The 24,903-nt window shown below is 41.9% G+C and overlaps 1 protein-coding gene across 7 annotated transcripts in view; it reads right to left on the bottom strand.

The window, feature by feature from the left end:
* Window positions 1-24,903, bottom strand: part of cep112 (centrosomal protein 112) — a 134,684-nt gene that overhangs the window by 76,775 nt on the left and 33,006 nt on the right. For all 7 annotated transcript variants that reach the window (XM_086289154.1, XM_086289151.1, XM_086289153.1 and 4 more), the window contains 8 exons: window positions 20,973-21,072; window positions 20,418-20,536; window positions 18,094-18,237; window positions 7,896-8,050; window positions 7,478-7,607; window positions 7,274-7,366; window positions 7,085-7,144; window positions 5,816-5,895 (listed from right to left, as the gene is read on the bottom strand). In XM_086289154.1, coding sequence (XP_086145280.1) covers window positions 5,816-5,895; window positions 7,085-7,144; window positions 7,274-7,366; window positions 7,478-7,607; window positions 7,896-8,050; window positions 18,094-18,237; window positions 20,418-20,536; window positions 20,973-21,072 — 881 coding nt within the window. The remainder of the gene's footprint in view (window positions 1-5,815; window positions 5,896-7,084; window positions 7,145-7,273; window positions 7,367-7,477; window positions 7,608-7,895; window positions 8,051-18,093; window positions 18,238-20,417; window positions 20,537-20,972; window positions 21,073-24,903) is intronic.

The following is a 24,903-nucleotide window of genomic DNA, read 5'->3' on the forward strand; positions in this document are numbered from 1 at the left end:
TTCCACATCTCGGAGAAGTTGCAAAGGGAATCGCTTTGGAGTGCTTTGCTCGAGAACTAGAAGGATATGACATCTGACATGATGACATTTCAAACTTTGCTGTGAAGTTTATGCTCTCGCATAATCCCCGGAGAAGAAGAAGAAGAAGAAAAACGACTTTACCTCACACTAGTTAGTGAGTCGTACCTCAAAAACACCTAAACACCAATAAGGAGAGAGAATAATGAATCTGGTGCAACACACACTGGCAGTAGCAGTATGTAGGTGGATAAACATGGTGGGTGGGACGGAGCAAAAAGACAAAGAACAATATATGTTTGTCATTGTTCAAACCAGCTCTGGAGCTCGCTCAGTTCCAAGGCGTTAAAGAAAAAGTTGTTCCCTCCAAACAACTTGTCGCTTTAGTGTAGCGCAGACACGCCGAGGGAAGGCTGTTATTTGTGCTCTCTATACATCCGATTCAAACTACAGCAATAAAAAACCAAATGGAGCAATTTTTTAATAAAAGTTTGAGATAAATCTAGGAAAATGTTGTTCTAAGTTGGTTTTCCTGTCTCTGCTGTTGGCTTAAAATGCTATTTGGCTTTACAAATTATGCAGACTACAATGGAAACATGCTAAATCAACTAGGCACAAGTCCCTAAAGTGAGACTACTGTATTTACATATCCCAAACATAATGCAGTGGAAGATGAAGTTGAGTGAAACAATGAAAGCCCTGAAGACAATCCGTGCAGTCTGAACCATCAGCTCTAAGTGAGCCTGCTGGTCTAAATTCAGACTCTCAGCGCAGATTTGGAAGAAAACCAGCTTCGCGTAGAAATGCCAAGCTTGGTTTCGAGTGACGACCGTGAAAGCAGAGAACACCAATTAAAAATCATTAAAGCAGGATATTAAAATGTAAGACCATTAAGTGATGGGGTGATTAAATATGACAAATAGCAGCTGAATAACAAATAACCAGAATTACTGCTCATTTTTATTCATTATCTACTTTACTAATTCAGTATTCAGAAATAGGAGGAAATACTGGTTAGACTGACTCAGTTATATCCTTGCAGTGCTATCTGATCATTACAAGCTTGAATAATAAACATACAAATAAGTATTCATTTAAAAAAAATCTATCAAAATCTATTTAAAGGACAGAATATTCATTTTGTCAAATCTGTGGTATTGAACTGATTCTTAACCCATTCCCAACTCCCCCTTTCAAAGTAGTTATCATGGGAGTCAATATTGAGCCCCACTGAAGCTTCTCAATATTCAGGATCCATACCTCCACCTGCTCCTCCTGCACCTGAACATTAACCGTGCTGCTGGATGGCCCCTGCTTGGCTACCTCTGGTCCCTCTCAGGACCCCATCCCTATTTCCCTCCATCCCTCCTGTCATGGGAGAGGAATGCTGAGAAAGATAAGACCACTTCAAAGACACACCCAGTTGTAGAAAAAGTGCACGCACACACATACTAGCATGAAAGAAGGCATTGGATGAATCCTTTATCTTTAAGAGTAGAAGGACATGCATGAGGGACCCTATCTCATGCATGCATATGGGTATGCACAAGGTGAACAATGACACGCAGCCAGAAGGAAACACACGTTGCCAAGAGCTGATTAGAGAATAAACAGTGAAAAAAGGCGACGTTTCCCCCCCCCCGAAAAAGAAGAAAAAAAAATCAACATTAGTAGGGAAGCGACAAACTTTAAACTAGAGATGGATTGTTAAATAAATCAAAGACTGAAACATCATATTAATGATGCCGCGTGTGAAACTGGATAGCCGCTCACAGTCAAGTGCTACTTCAGCCACTCCAAAGTGTAAATAATCAGAGAGACAAAACCAAAGTTTGCACCACGCCTTAGTAAAGATGTGGTTTTGTTTAACGCAGCTGGGATACAAGTTCTAGGAAGGGCGGCATGAAAAATAAAACGATGCCTGCGTCTCAGAGAGAAAAGAAACGCCATAATCTACAACCTTTTTCTTTTTCTCTACTCTAAAAATTTGAGTGGTTTTCTATTTTCCCCAAATTGTGATTTGGAGGTCGTTGTTGCAAAGCAGGCAAGCTGTTCCCCAGATGAGCTCCCTCCTCTCTTTACTACCCCATCCACAACCACCACTATCTGTGGTGTATCTCTCCATCTCCATGCTAATGCCCTGTAATGATCTGAGGCACGTTGGGATGAAAAAAAAGGAGAGAAACTTGTTCCCAGCGCAGCTTTGTAGTGCTTTCTGTTGTTGTTGCCATAGTAACACAGACCAGGAACTCAAACTGACACAGCAATGCTTATTTGCATGACAGGACAAGAAGATCATATTCTTCTTAGACTTTGAATGGGTATCACTTACTTATGCTACATATGAATAATCAGATCCATTAAAAATGCACAACCAGCAGTCGCATCAACTTATTAAGAAAAAAATATAAATTTGTGGACTTTTTAAATATTTTTTTTTATATAGGCAAAGACTGTTAATAATAAATCTATGTTCACATAGTCTGCATGGATCATTGTGCATGCATTATACAGATGCATGTATCGCAGAGTATCTGAAGGAGGAGGTTTCTTGAGCAGTTCTATTTGTTTAATTTTATCATTCATCCTCCAATCTTCACACACACACACACACACACACACACACACACACACACACACACACACACACACACACACACACACACACACCTGCGTGCGGTCTTGCTTTGACTTTGAAGTTCTGCTGGATCGCCTTTAAAGGCCGTCAGTGTTGCCACGGCAGCAGGCAGGTAGCAGACATCAGGCTGCTCAGTGTGTTCGAGAAAGTGTGTGCGTGTGTATGCAGCCTGAGTATTTAATTAGCTAAGAGCCCAACGGGCCACTTGCCGTTTTCAGTGTTTAAACGAGGGAATGACTGGCTCGTTACTGATACTAACAACAAGGATAATTTATGCACAAACGGATCCGTCTGCTGTGTTTAAGGACGTTCTCTGTAGCTGGGCTGACAATGACAAGCAAACAATAAGAAAACACAACCATCAGTGTCCCCTTATGATATTTACACCGATATTTACTAAATGCTACAAAAATGTGTTTTTTTGTTGCATCATGGTGACTGAAAGAAAGGAAGAGGAGTAACAACCATACAATCTTTTCCTCAAACAGCCACAGTGTTATTGTTAGTGTTTGTCTAAGACCACTTTGACCATAGAAGAAGAACCCTGGAAGACCTTTGGGTTTCTGTTATGCTACAACAAACAGCTAAAACTCACTCGGGGTGAGTGATGGCACTGTGACGAGCTTGGGCCATGTATAGCTGGAACTGGAGCTACAGTTGCTGAATAGGCCGAGCCGGCGCTCTGTTTAATTGTGCAGAACATGATCTAGTCTTGCCACAGAAACTATAATCTGCTTGTGGCCAAGTAATATGGCCCTGTATGGGATTAATTACCCAGTGGAATGTACTGACTGGCTCGCTGGTTGGTTTGCTGATTGTCTGCAGTCTGCTGAAGTCGAGCATTTCAACATATGCAGCTCTGGATAGAAGAGAGTGTTGAAGCTAAAGGAGTTAGTGTTGGATGTGGCATTTAGAGTAGATTACATGTTATTTTTTATCCATTCCTTTAATAATATTTTCCTCTATAGTAGGCATTCTGAAACATTGTAGCTACAAGTTTAATTAACAACACTATTTAGGTGTGGCTACATTCCATTTAGGTAAAGCTGTTTCATTGCCCTGCATTTGTGCACTACAATAACTTCTTGAACCACGCAATGTACGTGAGCAATCATTATTGGAAACAGTTAAATCTGCACTTTCAACGCTCAACACAACTGCCTCGAAGCAGGAGCTGCAGCAGTATATCATGCTGAAAACATAGTCAATGTGTTTGCAAAGCGTTGTGTATTTAACAATCAGACAGGCCCAAAGAAACACTGACATTCCTCCCCTTCAGACATCCTTCACCACCATTCGATTGCGTGTCCTTAAAAGTTGTCACAGCAGTTGTCTGAATGTGTTGCAGACACATTAATGAAATGCACATGCTTAAGACTCCATATGTCTTTGAGCTTCTTTGTGCAGCTCACTGAAAACTTGATTGTTGTGGACCACGGGGCTCCACAATCTTTGTATATGTGCCTTAGACCAAACATACCAACAACATAGCATTATTAATGTTATTAATACTTCTCATCTTATCCTTCATTGAATCCTCATCCTTGCTGGATGTCGTCACTTAGTCAAAATGTTTGACACTTTTCCACAGATGCTGGAGAATATGGCTCATCTTGGACATCTTTTTAATACTGATCGCTTTTCATACTTCATACATACTTCTTTTTTCTTTTTTTTTTAACTTGAGCCACAGTGAGTTTTACTTTTTACTTTTCTTTCTTAACCACTTTTAATCCAGAGGAAGCACTTAATCCAATGCCTATTTTGTGTCTGCACTAATTTTTTGAACATTTCTAAAGAGATATTAGTGACTGAGGACCAGTCTGGATGGCAGAAAGGGTTGAGGGCGCACATACGCATAGGTCTTCCTTCTGGCGACAAAGATGGAGAGAACTAAACAATCCAAAAGTGTATTTACCCTTCACTAGAGTGACACTGACAATGTTCAGTAATCGTATGAGTATGTCTGAGTGAAGCAATCATGTATATAAATGACAGAATATGGTTACTTTAACAGATTTCACAATTGAGCAATGATGGGTATCTCACTGACTTAAAAAGAGCATATTTATTGTTAAATACTGTGTTACAGGCCACCCTCACTTACTCCTGTGGGAAATATATGGCTTTTTACTTTATTCAAAACAGCTGTATGCTGCATCTGGAAACAGGACTGATGAGAATCATGAGACTGAATTGAAACAAATTGCTGAATGATGGTAGTAAGCTGAGTGGAGGCTGAGGAAAAGTGAATTAAACAAGAACTGTTGGTGGATTCACCGCACGTCATTACTTTGCCATTTTATCAATTGTTGATATCAAATATTGATCAGTGTAGCGTTCATGTTTTTTAATTTTCTTGACTCAATGTGCATCACCCCATAACACTCTTTAATATTAACCAATACCCAGGCTGTTTCTCGTCCATTAAATATCAGCCGTATGATTGTGTCAAAGTCGACAGTTTTGTTTATCAGCTTTCATTACTATAGAGACTACTCGGTTTATACAATAGGATTAGATTTGCCAGTTTTCATCAAGTCATCGCAAACACCAGTCACATGTGAAGCTCTGAGACTTTCAAGGCTCTCAACTCAGTACTAGTTTCAGTTATGAGAAGAGATCAAAGAGAGCGCGCAAGGGTTGACTTGTTAAAGCCAAACTCCGCCTTAAAACAGAATTCATACACGCTGTTTTTATGATCAAAGACTCAAAGTCAGTAGACATAAACAACTCCTTTTAATAAAGTCTGAAGCCACAAAATCGAGGCCCAAATCTGTGATATTAATGACTCTTAAAAAAAAAAAAAAATCATGCTTGCTAACATTAGACATGTTGGAAACTTTGCTGCCGGTTTCAGTACAGATAGTGATAATGCACCGTGACTCTCCATGTACCTGCCACAACGGCAATGTGACAACGTCAGAATATGACTGGGTTGGTTCTGTATTGTGTTTGTGCCTGAAAATCTGCCTGATCGTCCTTTTACTCCTCATTCTGTTGGATTTTGGAAAGACATCTGATGCTGAAATGCTGATGAAGTATCTTAAACAGACTAAATAATTATCAATGGAGTCTAAAGCATAGACCCAGGATGTAATTACCCATGAAACGTCTTTAATTCAACACAACTCTCTGTTTAGCCTTTTCCCATCATACCTGAGTGCTTCTTCCAGTTTGGCTATCTTCCTTTTAGCCTCTGCCTTTTCCTTCTCTGCCTCAGTTTGAAGTGCCAAAACCTTAGACAGATAGAGAGGGAGAGAGAGAGGAAGAGGGAGCGAGGATGAGAGTATAGGAGGAACAGAGAGAGAGGTGCGAGTGAGTGCAAAAGCAGACACCATCAAACATCACTCAAGGAAACTCTTCTGCCTGTGACCTTGTGCATCTGGTCTCATCTCTTCTATCACCCCATCAAAAGTAGCTGAGCCCATCCCGCCTGCCTTAGAGGGCCTCTCAATCTGAATCTATGGCAGCCATATGGGACCTTCTCATGTCCAGATACCATACCACAGTCTCCTTCTTGTGTATCCTTTAGCACTCCTCGGGAGCGGAGCGAGGAATCTTTCCAGAGTAAACTAAAAGGAAAATGAACAACGGACTTGTCTGTCTTTCATTCCCCCGTCACCTCGTGAAGCAAACAAAGAAGAGGAAAAGGTAGGGAAAAAAAAATACAGGTGGATTACGAGGGCAAAAAAAGAAAGAAATACACACACACACACACACACACACACACACACACACACACACACACACACACACACACACACATCAAAAGCAATCCACTGAGGGAAGCTTAATTTAAATCCTCCTTGACCCCAAATAAAGAACACACATGCCTGCTAAGTTTTTGCAGGTGTATCACTCACAGGCAGCCAGATGTGTATGCCAGCCTGCCACCAAGATGTGGCACTTTGAAGATGACCCAGCTGCAGTGTGGAGCTTAAACCTGATCTTTACCTATGAAGTCTGGCCTGGCCTAGTCTGGTCCAGCTCAGATCATTAACAATAGCCTTTGTACTTTATGCTTTATGGCTGCTCTATGGCTTTAAAAGGGGTCTCTCAAAGGAGAGGGGGTAATCAAGCACAGGCCTGGGTACAGAGACAGTGCATACTTCAGACAGACCCCCGCCCCCAAAAAAAAAAAAAATGTTTATTTCAATTTGCTTCTAACTTGTTTCTTATTTTTACAACTTAATAATTCTTGATCTAAATTACCAACTTACCATCCTGCCTTCCTTTGCGCCAGCCTAACATCTACCTGTTAACTGAGGCTTTTAGGATTTTACAAGAGCAGAGAACCATGAGGAACATGCGGCTCCAAGCTTTGATCTCCACTAATCACTTTGTTCAGGGGTGGTTTTGATATAATGACAGGAGGTTACTGAGCTTGGCAGATGGATTTTTCCTTATGGAACAGGAACACACTACCTTTTTCTCACAGCTGATCAGCAGTTCATCTTTTTCCTGCTGAAATTTCATCTCTTGATCCTGAAAGGAAGCAGAGTCGAATCAATAGGTCAGAGAGAGCTGCTAATGACAAGCACTTTTAAAGCTCGTATTGTTGCAGTGACGAAACAGAGGTTTAAAATGAGCGTCGCCACCCGAATCATATCATACCCTGACTTGTTGGTGTCTTCGATGTTCACTGTCCTCGAGCTGCTGTTTGATCTGAGCCACAGTTTTCTCTAAATCTGCCATCACCTCAGAGGCCTGCAATAGAGAGTGGAGAGATTTGCTAAAAGTTGTGTGTTATTAATCAGTCAGCAGCAAAATTTAGCAGGCCGAGGGAGATACGTGTGAGTGTGTTGTGGTAATGTGAACCTTAGCAGCGGAGAGAGCATGCTCATGGTGCAAGTGGCTCAAGTCGGTCTCGTACTTGACTTGGAGCTTCTGCGTGGCCTGCTCATGCTGCTCGCTCAGCTCCTCCTTCTCCTTCTGCAGGATCATAATCCTGTGAAAAGCTAACAGCTTGACTCAGACTTCACGAAAGAGTTTCACACATACAGATCCGTTTCTATTCATACACCATTTTTACTGTCCATCCGCTGCACACTAGCAATAGATTACATAAAGCTTTCTTAAGATGTGAAGAAGACATTTAAATTAAAAAGCACATGGCAGTAAAACCTAGTCATGAAAAGCTGGTTAGTGTTGAAAAGCTTTCAATATTAGCACTAGCTACTCTTCTCCTCTTTATCTTTCAATCCACCCCTATACCACACGCCAAACAGGTTCATACCGTCTGTTGGCCTCCTGGAGTTCAGTGCTGATAGATGCAATGTGGATCTCCAGCTCAGCCTTCTCCTGTGTCACTTTCTGACGCAGCGTGTTGCCCTTCTCCCCTTCTGCTGACTGCTGTTTCACCCGGAGCTCGAGCTCTCTCATCGTTTGCTCCTGGACACACAAGTTGTTACGAAATCAAACAGCTTGAACCGCCAAGGGCGTCAGCACGGGAAAATGAGCATAAGTCAGAGGATCGCATGCTCCACAGAAATCAGGTCACTGATATGAACGTATCGAAGCTAACATGTGGCTAACAGTGCAGCTGAATGATCCTCTCACTTCACTCATTGACAATAAATGATAATTACTCCAAAAATGTGTAATACTATTACATGCTAATAAAATTTGTAGCTGAAAATCCTTCCCTGCTCCACATGGCAAACTTTTAGAAGACCCCTTTGTAAGAGAAAAGACGAGATAAACTTTACTGTCATGTAAGCATACGAAGACTCAAGTTAAAAACAAACAAAAAAAACAACTCAGATGCACATGTTTCTAGTCAGCTGTTGTTCTTCTGTTACATTCTGGCTACTGTTTAAACTTATTACCCAAATTGAGACATAAGAATAAACTCATAGTGATACCAGCTGAAAATGTAAAAGTTAATGAATGCTTCCATAATAGCAAACTGCACAGGCCGCATTTTCTTTCTACAATTCCAGTAACAGACAATAATCAGTTGTTAGATGGGTCAGTGTGTGAAAATTGCCTGATATTACTGGCAATTTCAAAGTCTAGCCACATCTCTTAAATTACTGACATTTAACGCTGGTGGCAGTAAAGTGCTGGTACATCAACATAGGGCATCATAAAAAGCCTATAACTTCATCGATTTAAATATCTGAACATGGTGATCCTGCATCAGATCAAATGACTCCAGCATACACAATGACAGCGTTGAGGTATTTCAGTCTCTTTTCCACTGTCAAAAACTTGATCAAGATTCAGACTTTCAGAAGACAATGATCAAAGTCCAGCCTAAACAGACAGCTTCTTCCTACACTGTTTTGATTAAAAAGAACTTCCTTTCCCTGCCTACTGTCCATCAACATGCACATATGTGTCTTCGTGTGTGTGTATGTACACATGACAGCGTGGAATGCAGTGTAGGCGGGCCGATAAAGGCGATGACGGGGCGCTGATTAAAGACGGAGCGTGCTAGTTGATCTAGATGATGACAGAAGATTGCGATGACTGAAGGTGGAGTGACGGGAAAGGCGGGGAATGGTGCGTTTGAAAAGAGTATGCGAGCTGCGCCCGGCAAGGCTGCTGAGAGAGACCTTTGTCTTTGTGTTAGCAGTGTAGGCCGTTAAGAAAAGGAACAAGGAGTCTGTGTTGTGCTGGGACGCATGCTGACACTTAGCTTTCTGGCAGGAGATGAGAAGACACGTCTCCATACTGAAGCCTGACTCGGCACACCTGGACCCTCAGTGGGGCCAAAATATGTCCCCTAATTAGGTGTTTTAGAAGGAGAATGACTTTGTGTGAAGTGCAGACTAAACTAGATTATGAGCTACGCTCCTCTTCGAAGATTTTGAAATGATTAAGCCTTTGAAGAGGGGGGGAAAACAAAACAAAACATGTAAGCTGTGACAAAAAAAGTCATAAAAAGTGATGGACGACCTTTCACAATATTTGTATCTGAACTACAGCCAGCAACTGGAAGGCAGCCTGTATCATCGCTCGTCTCCTGAGGCCACGCATATTGTGCTTCAAATTCTAATAATAGAATTTGGTTAGACTTACAAAAGTCCTCATAAAAACATCACTATAATACATATATAGAATAAGCAAACACTATTAAAGGAAGAGGATAGAGTAAGGGGGAAATAGTAAGCTTGAGGAATAAGTGTCCAGCAAATGTTTTTTTAAAAGGATTAGTGCCATCTTCAGAAACCAGTTATTCTGTATTTGTCTAAAACAGTGTTACTAATTATATCCTATATATAGGAAAAGCCCATTCAATCAGTGGAATATCAGCAGTGGAGACAATGTGGCACTGCTACAAATGCATCTCTATCTTTACTTGGTTTGGACGTGCACGGACTACTGTTAAAAGCTTGGCTGGTGCAGATAGCAGCTTGTCTTTATTTTCAAACACCTACTCAGTCACTTCTACCTGTTCTGCCCTGCGCAGAGATAAGAGCCAAAAACAACATCCGAAGTATCTTTTTGTGATACTTCTGTTGGAGAGAAACTCCACAAGGCAGCGGTGGGCAGATGAACAGTCTTTATTTCATTTGTTATTAAGCTGCATCCAGTCTGCTGTATTTGAAGGGAATGAATCATCGACTTGAGGTTGTCCTGGATTGCTTGTGTTGCGTGTGATGTGAGCAAACTTTTCATATTGTGTCCTGGATATAAACTTAGGATCTACATCTCTTCGGCACAGTGGTGCAGTGGTTTCCAAACACATTAATGTTAGGTTAACTGGTGCCAGGCAGTCAGCCTAGGGCCCATAAAAGGATCTCTGGCTCTCAGGCCAATTTCATGAAGCCTACTTCTGATTGTTTGGTGTGGCAGTGTTCACCCTGTTCGTCTTTGTACAAAGGTAGCAGATACCGGTCCTCCTGATAGATTAAGGAACTTCTATGACCCTGTCCAGCTACCCTAGAGTAACTGTCTTTCTCCTGGAATTGCCTCCATGCCGGGGAGACATAGAACTTCCTGGCAATGGCACATGTGTGCCGTAACAACCACAGGCCTAGGTACAGAAGATTGAAAGATGTTGGACTACCACTGTAACCTCCGTATGGTCCAAGCATTGTCTACCTCTAGTATTGGTGGCTGGTGCTCAGGAGGTAGAGCAGGTCATCTACTAACTGGAAGGTTGGTGGTTCGATCTCTGGCTGCTACAGTCTGCATGCCAAAGTATCCGAGATATGCTCTTGGGGTTCACCAAGAGCGTTCACTGGCATCGTGGACTCAATTTGGACCATTGTCTTTGATTGTTCGATAGAAATCACAGGTAGGAAAAGCATAGGAAAAAGTGCTTGTATAAATGTGTGACTGATGCATGTTGTATAAAGTGCTGTGAGCACTACAGTTGAGTAGAAAAGTGCTATATAAGAATCAGTCCATTTACCAGCAGTGACACCCACAACAGCCAAATGCACAACTAGTGCATGGTGATCCTGCATCAGATCAAAAAGTGTTACTCTGATTTCTTCGAGCAGTGTATTTAGTAGAGGAGTAGCACTGACCACAAACAACTACAATGTGATTTGCTGCACAAAAGCACATGTTCAGCATTACTGGAGCTCACTTCTATTTAATGAGGAGTATGGACTGAAAGGAAGATTCATCTGGATATTGAAAGACTCAAGAAAGTCAACATGGGGCAAAATGAGGCAACTCCAGCTCTAAAGGATCAAGCACAGAGACAGCAATCGCTGACAAAAAGGTGCTGTACCAACTCACCTGAGATAAAGACTACCTTCAACACATATCCTCAGCGTGTGTTTGTGAATAGCCCAACACTACAGGAGGACAGCAGCTGTTACAGTGACAAGGGGCCTTTCCCCCCAATTTCTTGGACCTTGTCTGGCCTTAATTTTTTTATTTTTTTTTTAAATGGGGGGGGGGGGGGGGGGGGGGGTAAATCAACCATGAACCATTCAGTATTTGCAGCCTCTTAAATGTGGCCCTGTTGACAGACTAAGGCCAGAGGCAGCGTGTGTGTATGGCAACACATGAACACTGATACTGATAGAAACTGTATTTATGAAACACGTGCATTCAACTGGCCTCTGGTGTTGATGGTCCCAGCTAATGAAATGTGCATAGTCCCACTTAAACCAAAGTCCTTTCATAAGACTTCAAAGAAAGTGCAGCTTTGGGAGGTGTGTACGCATGTGTGCACGCACATCTTCAAGCACAATCATGGCAATGGGTAAGATTTAATACATACTTGGATCAAAGACCTTTTTAAAGATGACAGGCACAAGATATGAGAGTCATTCTTGGCCAGAGGTTAGAGAATGTCTCCTTTCATTTCAGCCACTGAGTGTTGTGGGTCCCTTTTTTCCCCCCTGATTAGCCATGCGACAGATGTATACATTTAGAACTAACTGAGGAAAGACTTTTTAGCAGAAGTAAATCTAGTCGCAGAGAATCCTGTTTGTTCCAGTGAAAGGTGGTGCTGAGCATAGAAAATAATCTGCCTACACTAAGCGTTTGAACACTTGCATCCCCTGCTGCTCTTTAGGATGAATCTCTGAAAGCTGCTCACACTATCTTAAGTATAAGTCGTGATCACAGACAGATGGAACAAACATGTGCATACAAAAATAAATAATAAAAAAAGTAAGGGAAAACACGACAAGTCAGGTAGTTAAAGTCGATTTACACAAACACTCACTGTGTAACTGATGGACACAAAAATGTGACTAAGTTAACCCAGAATAAAATACTAAATATGTTGTGTTTTATATGCTCATCATGTGAGTTTTACACTACTGTGCAAGTCTTGAGCCACTCCTCCTTTCTTCGCATTTTGCTTCCAAGAAGCCTGCTTGCATGCCCAAACCCATGGCCACACTCTAAAGTCGGTAACTTTTGTGTATTTTCATTTCTTCATTTGAACACAATAACACACTTTAGTTTCCAATAAGTTTATTGATTGGTTTGGAAAGTTTTTATATTTGATTAGATATTTGAGTTTAGGGTTCAGTGGTTTTGATGTTCTTCTTTGGTATTTAGTTTATTAACAAACTAGCCTGTACTGCATGGTTTTTGTGGTTTATGATTGTGTTTTGTTTAGTTACCCCTCGTGTGTCATAGTGATGTGATCAGCCATCATATATACCCTTGTGTGTCATTTCCTGTTTAGGTCAGTTATGTTTGTTTGGGCAGTTGTTTGGTTTGTTAAGTTTGCAGTTCTTTGCCTGAGTTAAGTTTTGTTTCTTTGACCTCTTTTATGAGCTCAACATTTATTACTTTTGTAAATATAATTTTTAGGGTTAAATAAATGGAAACCCTATTTTTCTAATAATTCCTAGGACTCCTCCTACCCAACTCAGCCCATCACACTGGCCTTTTAAAGTATTTCTTTGGCATCTGATGCTTATTTTCAGTGCAGTCGCCATTCCTGACCCATTTTTGGAGGAATGTTTTTTTTCTGGTTCTTAAAGTCACTTAACACTGACCTACAAATCATTAAAGTATTAAAAAAAAAAGCACCTAACTCAATGGATGATCCAGTGTCGTGTCTACACATAACTGACAACTTAGCAAAAGAACAACAGTATCTTTAGGTCCTTTATTTACTTGCTGCCAGTCACACCATTTGTTTCCATTTCTTTAGTTAGTGGGAAAAAAAGAGGAAACTGGACAAGCAGTGGACAAAAGAAGTGTCAGGCCTTAAAAACTGTCCAAAGCAGGTGAACGGTATCTGAAAGTCATGTCAGCCAAGACCTGACAAAGGACCTGAGAGATGTATCTGACCCTTCATCTTATCTATCTACTGTTAACTGAACCTTCATCAGAAGTGGTCTCTGTGAAAGGGTGGCTGACAAAAAGCTATTCTGAAGGAAGGGAGACAGACAGAAATGGCTGAGATTTGCCAAATTCCAGAAAAGTGTCTGAAAATCAGTAGTAACAGGTCTTGTGGAGTGATGAAGCCATAAAAATAAAAATAAAAAATAAATAAAAATCAGTTATAAGTATGTATGGACAAGGTCAGGAGAGAGGTTTTCACAGCCATATGTAAAACATGGTGTAGATTCTGTATTTCAGCCCTAGTGTTGGGGATCTTGTCAAATCTGATGTAAATATGAATCAAGAAAAGTACAGTCAGATTTTGATCCATCATACAATATTATATGATTGGCAACAACTTCCTTTTTTTTGTTATGACAGTGACACCAAATACACTGCCAATGCAGTAAAGGGATATCTAAATTGAAAAACACTGAGCTTTCTCCAGAGCCTGGACCTCAACATTATTGAAGCAGTGTGCAATCATCTTGACAGAGAACAAAAAAGGCAGCCAACATGCGAAAAAGAGCTTTGACTGTCCTTCAAGAAGCCTGGAGAACTATTCCTGAAGACAACTTAAAGAAATGACAGGAAAGCTGCTTTAGATAGTTCAGGCTGTGGTGAAGAACACAGGTGCTCATCCCAAATATTGTCTTTCAGTCTTGTTAGAATTGTACAAGCTCTGTTTTTGTCCTATATACCGTATATTCATTTATGTTTGCACGTTACAATACATATTTGTGGCTCAAAACCTTTGCACAACACTGCATCTGTAAATCCACGGGACCACTGGTTAAGTGGGAGTCTTCCAGCACATCTGCTACTTTGGTATGTGCAGCAACACAAGGTCCAACATAAATCAGGGTGTGGAGATTAATAATTCAATGTCAGAAAATCACATCATTGGTCTCAGCAGACACAACACACAGCAGCTGCAACAAAAAACACCAACAGACTGAGTGCTAACACAACATTTCAAAGAAGCTGCTCCAGAAAATTATTTTTTGTCTGAAAGTGTGCAGAGCAATTGATCCTCAACACCTCAAATCTACAGCCAGAGGCAGATGGTGTTGTTTTTCCTTTCATTTAACTTGTAAAAAGATGACTTAAATAAATAAATAAAATGATGATGAAGTCGTCTATATCAATCTGAGCTACTGTAGCATCTTACGCATCTCATGTCAACAGTGTTATAAAATGTGACACATGCATTTCAGGAATAAAACATGAAATGGTTGCTTAACTATAAAAGTAGAAAGAAGATACGAGGCAGTGTCGCACACTTGACTGATGAGCTGCTGTGATCAGACATCCAAGCATGTGTAGTATTGAACTGGGTGTCATTGCATACAGTTTAATAAGAGTAACACAGCAACTATGGGTGAGTAACACCCACGTGTTTCATCAACATACTGTTTGTGCACATAGTACACAGATTAACAGAAAGCCAGAAAAAAAAAACAGCTAACAATATTAGTAAGATTAATCTTTGCTGCTGTATTAATGCAGTAAAGCTGACACATACACACACATCCAGACTCACACATGCCTGTTCAGGGCTCGCAAAATCGCTAGCCCGACGTCCCGGGGCTAGCGATTTTTCCAGTCGGGCTACCAAAATCTATCTCAGCCCTGCCCGTCGGGCTATCATAGGAAGGAAAAAATATATGTCAATGCTTTTGCATTCTTTCGGAAATGTAGCTGGGTAATTATCTCATTGGCATCGGTGAGCCACTGTCAATATGTGACATATTGAAATCGCGTTTGAATTTGCGCTTGTTTTTTGCTTTCACTTTGCAAATGTCCAGGTGCCTTCTTTTGGCGCACCAAGTCACTCGGGTCAGAACATGGGGTGCCACCATCATCCCACTTCTGACACCAATGTGGCGAGCTCAGACAACGAGGAGACGGAGGTGTCGTTTGGTCTTGCTTCCCGTGAGCTAGCCAGGGAGCACAGCCGTTTATTGACATCTGCAGAAGAACACTGCCGCTAGCTAACTGCTCAGCGCGGCAACCGCACAGCAACAACAACAACAACACACAGGGCGCCCTCTGACCCCGGAAGGACACACCGTCGCAGCGAGAGGGCGTCACCCGTCACTATGGCAACATAAACAAAACATAACTGTACAAACAGAACCCCGAACAGCCCTGACCCGCTACATAGCCCCCACCTAAGGGGTCAATCATCCCCGACAACCCCATTACCCCACACAAAGTCCTGCAAATGTCCAGGTGCCTTCTTTTGGCGCACCGGCCGGTCACGACCGGCGGGGGAAAAGTCACTCGGGTCAGAACATTGGGTGCCACCATCATCCCACTTCTGACACCAATGTGGCGAGCTCAGACAACGAGGAGACGGAGGTGTCGTTTGGTCTTGCTTCCCGTGAGCTAGCCAGGGAGCACAGCCGTTTATTGACATCTGCAGAAGAACACTGCCGCTAGCTAACTGCTCAGCGCGGCAACCGCACAGCAACAACAACAACAACACACAGGGCGCCCTCTGACCCCGGAAGGACACACCGTCGCAGCGAGAGGGCGTCACCCGTCACTATGGCAACATAAACAAAACATAACTGTACAAACAGAACCCCGAACAGCCCTGGCCCGCTACAATATGCTGCTGAGAATATAGCCCAGAAGAAGCGTATAGTATAGCTTTTATTTTGGAAAGAGCCATTTCTCTGTAATAAACTCTCTTTTCCAAAGATGAGTGTTTCCTCAATCAGATACAGGTGTTACCGCGCCAGATCCGCGGCCCCGAACCGTAGTAAGGAAACCTCTGGCAGTTACTTGAAGGTTCCGTAACTGACTCGTAGCCGGCAACAGCTTACTATACAGGTCAACTCCGCTAGCAAAAAGATAGAAGGAGGCGTAGGAAACTGCTTCATCGAACTTTATTTCTTCTCTAAGGCACGAACACCGCGTACAGTGGCTGAAACAGTTTACTCACAGCGAGCATCGCCGACACAACTCTGGCTGTCGAGGGAGTTATTATATTCCTTTTATTTATTTTCTTTTCGTCTCTTCTGTAGCTAACCGTTACTTTTTCCCCTTCTCCGCTCTCTCTCTTCACACATACACCAGGCAGTCCCGCTACACACATCCCGAATACATTTCCCATCAGGCTTCATCCTTAAAGGGCCATACCTGTAACACAGGGCTCGCAAACTCGCTAGCCCGACGTCCCGGGGCTAGCGATTTTTCCAGTCGGGCTACCAAAATCTATCTCAGCCCTGCCCGTCGGGCTATCATAGGAAGGAAAAAATATATGTCAATGCTTTTGCATTCTTTCGGAAATGTAGCTGGGTAATTATCTCATTGGCATCGGTGAGCCACTGTCAATATGTGACATATTGAAATCGCGTTTGAATTTGCGCTTGTTTTTTGCTTTCACTTTGCAAATGTCCAGGTGCCTTCTTTTGGCGCACCAAGTCACTCGGGTCAGAACATGGGGTGCCACCATCATCCCACTTCTGACACCAATGTGGCGAGCTCAGACAACGAGGAGACGGAGGTGTCGTTTGGTCTTGCTTCCCGTGAGCTAGCCAGGGAGCACAGCCGTTTATTGACATCTGCAGAAGAACACTGCCGCTAGCTAACTGCTCAGCGCGGCAACCGCACAGCAACAACAACAACACACAGGGCGCCCTCTGACCCTGGAAGGACACACCGTCGCAGCGAGAGGGCGTCACCCGTCACTATGGCAACATAAACAAAACATAACTGTACAAACAGAACCCCGAACAGCCCTGGCCCGCTACAATATGCTGCTGAGAATATAGCCCAGAAGAAGCGTATAGTATAGCTTTTATTTTGGAAAGAGCCATTTCTCTGTAATAAACTCTCTTTTCCAAAGATGAGTGATTCCTCAATCAGATACGCAAATGCGCGTTGCAACTTCTTATCTGGTGCGAGTCTTTTATTTTGACAGCGAATGCGCACATGCGGACCACTTATGTGCACCCGTGTAAATAACATAATGTTCTGCCGGGTGTGTTGTTGGTTTTCTCTCGATTTCTGAGTCGACAAGCGCCTTTGTTACTGGGACCAGTCATTTTAAGAAAGGCCCCCATTAGAACCCATGAGAAATGCAAGAAATGCATTATTGCTCAGTCTGCAATATCGTTCCCAGAACAAACACCAATTGCAAATAACATACTAAAAATAAACCTGAAAAATCTGTTTAGAACAGCGTACTATGTTGCAAAGAGTGAACTACCACTGGCAAAATTTAGCAGTCTTTGCAAACTTCAAAAAGCAAATGGCCTAGATCTTGGTTCCACTGTCTCTTACCCGTGACTTCAGCGGAAATTTCAAATTCAGGATCTGACACAGACTGATTCATGTCCTACACAGTTCTTACAAGTTCATAGAAATTTCTGTTCAATTAGAACCAAGTATTTGAGTTGATGATTGTAATTTTTATACAATGTTGTAATTTGTTTTTCAACAATTTTTTGATTAATGTTTTGTTTCCTTTACAATATTATACTTTAATGTATAATATTGTAAAGGAAACAAAACAGGAAACAAAACATCAATCAAAAAAATTGCTCTCTTTTTTATTCGGGCTACTTACATTTATTTTTGGCTACCAAAAACTGAAGAGTCCCTGCCCGAAGGGCTACCAGGGATTTTGAAATTTTGAGAGCCCTGACTGTTTCTGTACTCACAGTTGCTTGTGACTGTGCATTATAGTCAGACTCCATCTTAGCCAGTCGGATGTTGGTGTCCTCCAGCAGTTCCTGGATATTCTGTGTGTGTTTCTTCTGCAATTCAAACTTCTCCTGCTCCATCTCTGTCACGGCAGCATGCAGCTGCAAGGGCATGAAACATCTACATGTCAGTCACAGATGTTCCTCGCCGCGATTCCAGTCATTGATGACTGATCAATCGTTTCTCTTTTAATTTTTAAAAGTATAAAAACACTTTTCAGCAATCAGAGACCCCATAATACTCTTTTTTTTAAATCAATTCCATCCATTCTCTGCCATTTATCCTTTTAAGGGTCGCGGCAGGCCTGGAGCGTATCCCAGCTGTCTATGGGCGAGAGGCAGGGTACAACCTGGACAGATACCAATCTGTCTAACCAATTCATTATATTAAAAACACTCGATGAAGGACTTGTTGAAGGACTTGTGGACTGATGAAGAAATCTCATATCTCACAGTCAAATGGGCTTTTAGCTTCAGACTTCCACCAGACCTTCATGCCATACTTTCTTTGTTTATAAAGTATATAGTGACTGAAACTTTTGGGCTTCTGGGTAACAGTTACAAAATGACATTTACGTCACACCTTGTAATGTTACATACATACACTCAACAGCCACTTTATTAGGTATACCTTGCTAATAATGAGTTGGCCCCACCTTTGCCTTTAGAACTGCTTTGATTCTTAATGGCATAGATTCAATGAAGTGCTGAAAACACTACTCAGATTTTGGTCCATGCTGACATGATAGCATCACACAGTTGTTGAAGATTTATCTGTAATGGGAATCCCACTGTCATTGTCCAGTTACACCACTACCGGTAGGGCTGTGCGATATGACCAAAATCTCATATCCCGATATAAGAATTCTATCATCCCGATAACGATATAAATCACAAAAATGTAACATTTTCTGTAAATTCTGTGAATCTCGAGCAGCTCAACTTGCGGGAAGTGTTTCGAGCTGCGCGTCGTGTACCTGGAGTCGAGTGTTTTAACCGATGCATGATACTATACATTTTTAGACATACTGTAAGTTGTAACGGCCGCCGTATTCTTTGTGAGTATTTATTACACGGCGTGCTGCGGGGAAAAGCCTGTTCTAACGTTTGAGTCTAAGGTTTATTTATTAGCACCTGGCGGCTCTTTTTTGCTTCTCATCCGTAAATAATCTGCTCTTTCATGTGATTCAGTTCATTTTGAAAAGTCTCAACAGGATCTTGAACTTTATTGTGAAAGGTTTATGGGGAACATAAACAACCGGACACGCGATGGTGTTACCGTTGTTGTTGCTAACGACAACGCATAAAAACAGGCGCTTGTCCGTCCGTAGTGTGGTTATATTAAATATAAGAGAAAGAGAGAACTTTAAGAACTTAATATAGCCACTACAGTGACCATCAAAACTATGAAAAAATATTGCCGTAAACAGTTTATTTTGCGACACCACGAAACAAACGATAGCGTAAAATGAAACAATAGACGTTTTTATATCGTCATCCGATATATATCATTATATCGAACAGCTCTAACTACCAGCAGCTAGAAATATTAATAATACAAGTATGGCCATTTTCCTTTGAGCTCTGGCCTCATGTATTCTCTGTAAACACTAGAAATCGTTGCGTGGGAAATGTAAATCAACAGTTTCTGAAATACTCAGATCAGCCCTGGCACCGTCTGCCACCAACAACCATGCTGTTTAAAGTCACTTAAATCACCTTTACTCCCCATTCTGATGCTCAGTTTGAACTCAGCAGGCCGTCTTGACCATGTCTATGATGGACCATGTTCATGAAGTTGAACAGGTGTACCTAATACAGTGACAGTGAGTGCATACTTCCAAAAAGTGGAGTTAGTACCGTCTGCTTCTTTAGATGTGCAGTATCTCTTTTTGAACAGGGTTAAACATAATTCATATGCTACACATTTTTTTATGTGATCTGAGAGAAAAAAAAATGTTTCTATAACATCATTTAGCACATGCTGAGCGACCCTGAAGAGATGAGTGTAAATTTCATTAGCATCTTATTGAGCCCCCACAGCTGAGCTAGCTGGAGCTGTAGGAGTGAAAAGACAATTTACCTAGGGCACAGAGCATTAATTTTTCAGCAGTGAAAAAACCCACACTAACTTAAGCACCACATGAAGGAATGATGTACAGCCTGGCTGCTTAAAGCAAAGTCTGCTTGTCTCATGCTAACAAACAGTCTTCCTCTGGCTCAGGGCTGCTTACACGGCGTTGGCCTGTAGAATTTCTAAGCCCTTCAACTTATCCTCATACCTTCTTCTCCCACTCGTTTTTTAAAGAGTCGGCGCTCTGATCCGACATCTTCTTCAGCTCTGCAATCTGCTTCTCTTTGCTCTCGCAGATGACCTGGGATTCTCGCAGCACGCTTTGAACTGCGGGTAAGCGCAGACACAAAACACACAAAAGAGCAGTCAGGCCCTGCCTCAGGGTATGAACAGATGGACACATGAACAGACATGCACGCACACTTGTGCCCGACTGATGTGCTGTCAGGAAATCAATGACAGTAAAGATTTTGTTTCTATTTGAATGGCTACTATTTCTTCTGTGCGACGCAGTTTTATCATCGGACACTCTTAAAGCAGACACGTGAGAAAAGAAAGGAACAAGACCAAAAAGAAGGATATCAAGTATAAAAAGACACATAAGGTGACTGAATTTTAGATTGAGCAGCACAGCTGGAGAGTGTCACTCTACACCAGTGCAATCCTTTGTGGAATTGCATCTTTTTAGGCTTTTTACTCCGAGTGGCAGAGACACAAGTACAAACATCCTTCATGTTAACCCTGCAATCATGTGACCTCTCACCTTTCTTCTCCAGCTTACGGATCGTCTCCTCTGATTCTTTCTGCTTGGTCCGGTGAAGGCTCTTCATCTCCTCAATCTCACCATTTTTTCGGTCCAGAATCTACAGATGGAGAGGGAGACACTGAAAGTGTATTCGGCTGTTTTTCTCTTACTGCCAAGAAAATGGCATCTGTCATAGCAAAGCTAAAGCTATTAAAGTTTTCGCATGCAAAGTTCACAAAGGCTAAATTTAAGTAAGCACTATGTGACCCAGATATAAAAAAGGAAAATGCAACCGCCCACACTGAAAGACAGCGCAGAGACCCTGGAGTTTTTGACAACCAGCAACATTAAAGAAGTTTTGTTTTTTTTTTGTTTTTTTTGTGCAGAGTTTCTTGCTTTGTGAGCTCATGTATACCCCCCCCACACACACACACACACACATAACAGAACATGCAGCTAAGTATTCAGACTCTACTACTACTATTACTACTCTTGTAGGTAGGGGTCACATAGGAAGTAAACATGAATATGAACATTAATACATCAAAAGGTTTAGGGGAAAAAATTATGTATATTTATTAGGGGTGCAGCGATACACAAAATTCACGGTTCGGTTCGGTTTGATACTTTGGTGTCACGGTTCGATATTTTTTCGATACAAAAAAATGTTCATGCCTTTTTAATTTGTCATTTATTAAAATTATAAATATATATTTTAACTCAAAAGTACAGTTTTTAAATTTAATGTTGCTGAAACAAAAGTAATTTAAAAAATAAATATATCTCAGGGCTCTCAAAATTTCAAAATCCCTGGTAGCCCTTCGGGCAGGGACTCTTCAGTTTTTAGTAGCCCAAAATAAATTTAAGTAGCCCGAATAAAAAAGAGAGCAATTTTTTGATTGATGTTTTGTTTCCTTTACAATATTATACATTAAAGTATAATATTGTAAAGGAAACAAAACATTAATCAAAAAATTGTTGAAAAACAAATTACAACATTGTATAAAAATTACAATCATCAACTCAAATACTTGGTTCTAATTGAACAGAAATTTCTATGAACTTGTAAGAACTGTGTAGGACTTGAATCAGTCTGTGTCAGATCCTGAATTTGAAATTTCCGCTGAAGTCACGGGTAAGAGACAAGTGGAACCAAGATCTAGGACATTTGCTTTTTGAAGTTTGCAAAGACTGCTAAATTTTGCCAGTGGTAGTTCACTCTTTGCAACATAGTACGCTGTTCTAAACAGATTTTTCAGGTTTATTTTTAGTATGTTATTTGCAATTGGTGTTTGTTCTGGGAAAGATATTGCAGACTGAGCAATAATGCATTTCTTGCATTTCTCATGGGTTCTAATGGGGGCCTTTCTTAAAATGACTGGTCCCAGTAACAAAGGCGCTTGTCGACTCAGAAATCGAGAGAAAACCAACAACACACCCGGCAGAACATTATGTTATTTACACGGGTGCACATAAGTGGTCCGCATTCGCTGTCAAAATAAAAGACGCGCACAAGACAAGAAGTTGCAACGCGCGTTTGCGTCCATATAAAAAGCACTGTTTTTGTCCGCTAGAGTGGGATTTTCACGGCACATTCCGCACCACATCTCTGTGCGTTCATCATTTGTTTGAAGCCAGCTCACCTCCTGAAACCACTTTTCCGAGAATACGTGCTTCTTTTGTGGTTCGGACTCCTTCTGACATTTCTTTGGAGGTGGAGGAACACCAAAGTAATTGCTTAAAGGAGCTTCTTCGACATCTTTAAGAGTTCTAAACAAATGTCTGTCCTCCTCCAGAAAATCTTATGTATGCAAACACGCGTTGCAACTTCTTATCTTGTGCGCGTTTTTTTATTTTATTTTGACAGCGAATGCGCACCTGCGGACCACTTATGTGCAGCCCTGGTTATTTAGCTCTCATATTGCAGCCACAGAAATTATTTTGTCCATGAAACCATAAAGCTGCACTTTCTTTTTGCCTTATAGTCTGATTTGTCATAACTTTTCCGTTTTGTGGTAAGCTTTTCTTTGGCTGTCACTTCTTCACCCTGACCTGTCTTATTTGGCTCAGCAGAACTAAAATGTATATCCTGCTGCTTTTACACACACACACACACACACACACACACACACACACACACACACACACACACACACACACACACAACGGTCAGCGATTCTCTGCGCGATCAACCTCTCATATGTTTAAGCTTGCTGCGGGAGATTTCACTTGTCATGTTTGCATAGTAAGCTAACGATTGATAAGACGATGTCAGAGGAATTGGTGCACAAATTATCATCACTCACCAATCAGTGCTGTCGCTCTCTATACACAGTTCGCACGATTGCAAAGTGAAAGCAAAAAACAAGCGCAAATTCAAACGCGATTTCAATATGTCACATATTGACAGTGGCTCATCGATGCCAATGACATAATTACCCAGCTACATTTCCGAAAGAATGCAAAAGCATTGACATATATTTTTCCTTCCTACAATAGCCCAACGGGCAGGGCAGAGATCGATTTTGGTAGCCCGACTGGAACAATCGCTAGCCCCGGGATGTCGGGCTAGCGATTTTGCGAGCCCTGTATCTGATTGAGGAATCACTCATGTTTGGAAAAGAGAGTTTATTACAGAGAAATGGCTCTTTCCAAAATAAAAGCTATACTATACGCTTCTTCTGGGCTATATTCTCAGCAGCATATTGTAGCGGGTCAGGGCTGTTCAGGGTTCTGTTTGTACAGTTATGTTTTGTTCATGTTGCCATAGTGACGGGTGACGCCCTCTCGCTGCGACGGTGTGTCCTTCCGGGGTCAGAGGGCGCCCTGTGTGTTATTGTTGTTGTTGCTGTGCGGTTGCCGCGCTGAGCAGTTAGCTAGCGGCAGTGTTCTTCTGCAGATGTCAATAAACGGCTGTGCTCCCTGGCTAGGTCACGGGAAGCAAGACCAAACGACACCTCCGTCTCCTCGTTGTCTGAGCTCGCCACATTGGTGTCAGAAGTGGGATGATGGTGGCACCCCATGTTCTGACCCGAGTGACTTTTCCCCCGCCGGTCGTGACCGGCCGGTGCAGCAAAAGAAGGCGCCTGGACATTTGCAGGACTTTGTGTGGGGTAATGGGGTCGTCGGGGACGACTGACCCCTTAGGTAGGGACTATGTACACACATTCCCAGATCTCTGATGTTGAACTTCTACAACTGTGCCATCAGCAGCGTTCTGACGTATGGATTTCTAGTGTGGTTCCCCAGCTGCACCAAGGCCGATCAGCAAGCACTCCAGCGGGTGGTGAAAGAAGCTGGCAGAATTATTGGAACAAGTCTGCCAGAGATCAGTAATATCTTCCCCACTTGCTGTCTGAGGAGGGTGCACAGTATCCTGCGGGACCAACATCACCCTGCGCGCCACCTTTTCCATCTGCTGCCCTCAGGGAGAAGGTACAGGTCTATACAGGCCAGAACATCCAGACTGGCCAACAGCCTGTATCCACAGGCTGTGAGGCTCCTGAACTCTCTGCCCCCCTCTCACGGACAATAACCATATCCAACTTCTTAATAGCAATGAACTGGTCTGCATTGGTGCATCATATCTTTATTCTCTTCCCCCTCCTGCCCCCCACCCTCTTTCTTAAATAGATAACTATCATATCTGATATCATATCTCACAGTACAATAATATTGAATGGGTTGCATTGTTGTATTTTGTCATGTTTCTCAGGTCTTTGTCTGAATTTCTACGAACATTATTGCTAAGGATTGTCTTATTGCATTGGAGTCACACTGGGTTAAATATGTACACTTGGGTTTTAAGGGGTATTTATTATTTTCTTCTTTTTTTTGGGTTGTATGGAAGCCCCAAACGCAATTTCATTGTTCTTGACAATGACAATAAATAAATAAATACTAAATACTAAATAAATACTATGTAGCGGGTCAGGGCTGTTCGGGGTTC

The sequence above is a fragment of the Aulonocara sp. 'chitande type north' Nkhata Bay genome, linkage group LG4, assembly GCF_057382095.1.
Source record: "Aulonocara sp. 'chitande type north' Nkhata Bay isolate Kocher_YH1m ecotype deep benthic linkage group LG4, A_spYH_male_GT1.1, whole genome shotgun sequence".
NCBI classification, from domain to species: Eukaryota; Metazoa; Chordata; class Actinopteri; order Cichliformes; family Cichlidae; genus Aulonocara; species Aulonocara sp. 'chitande type north' Nkhata Bay.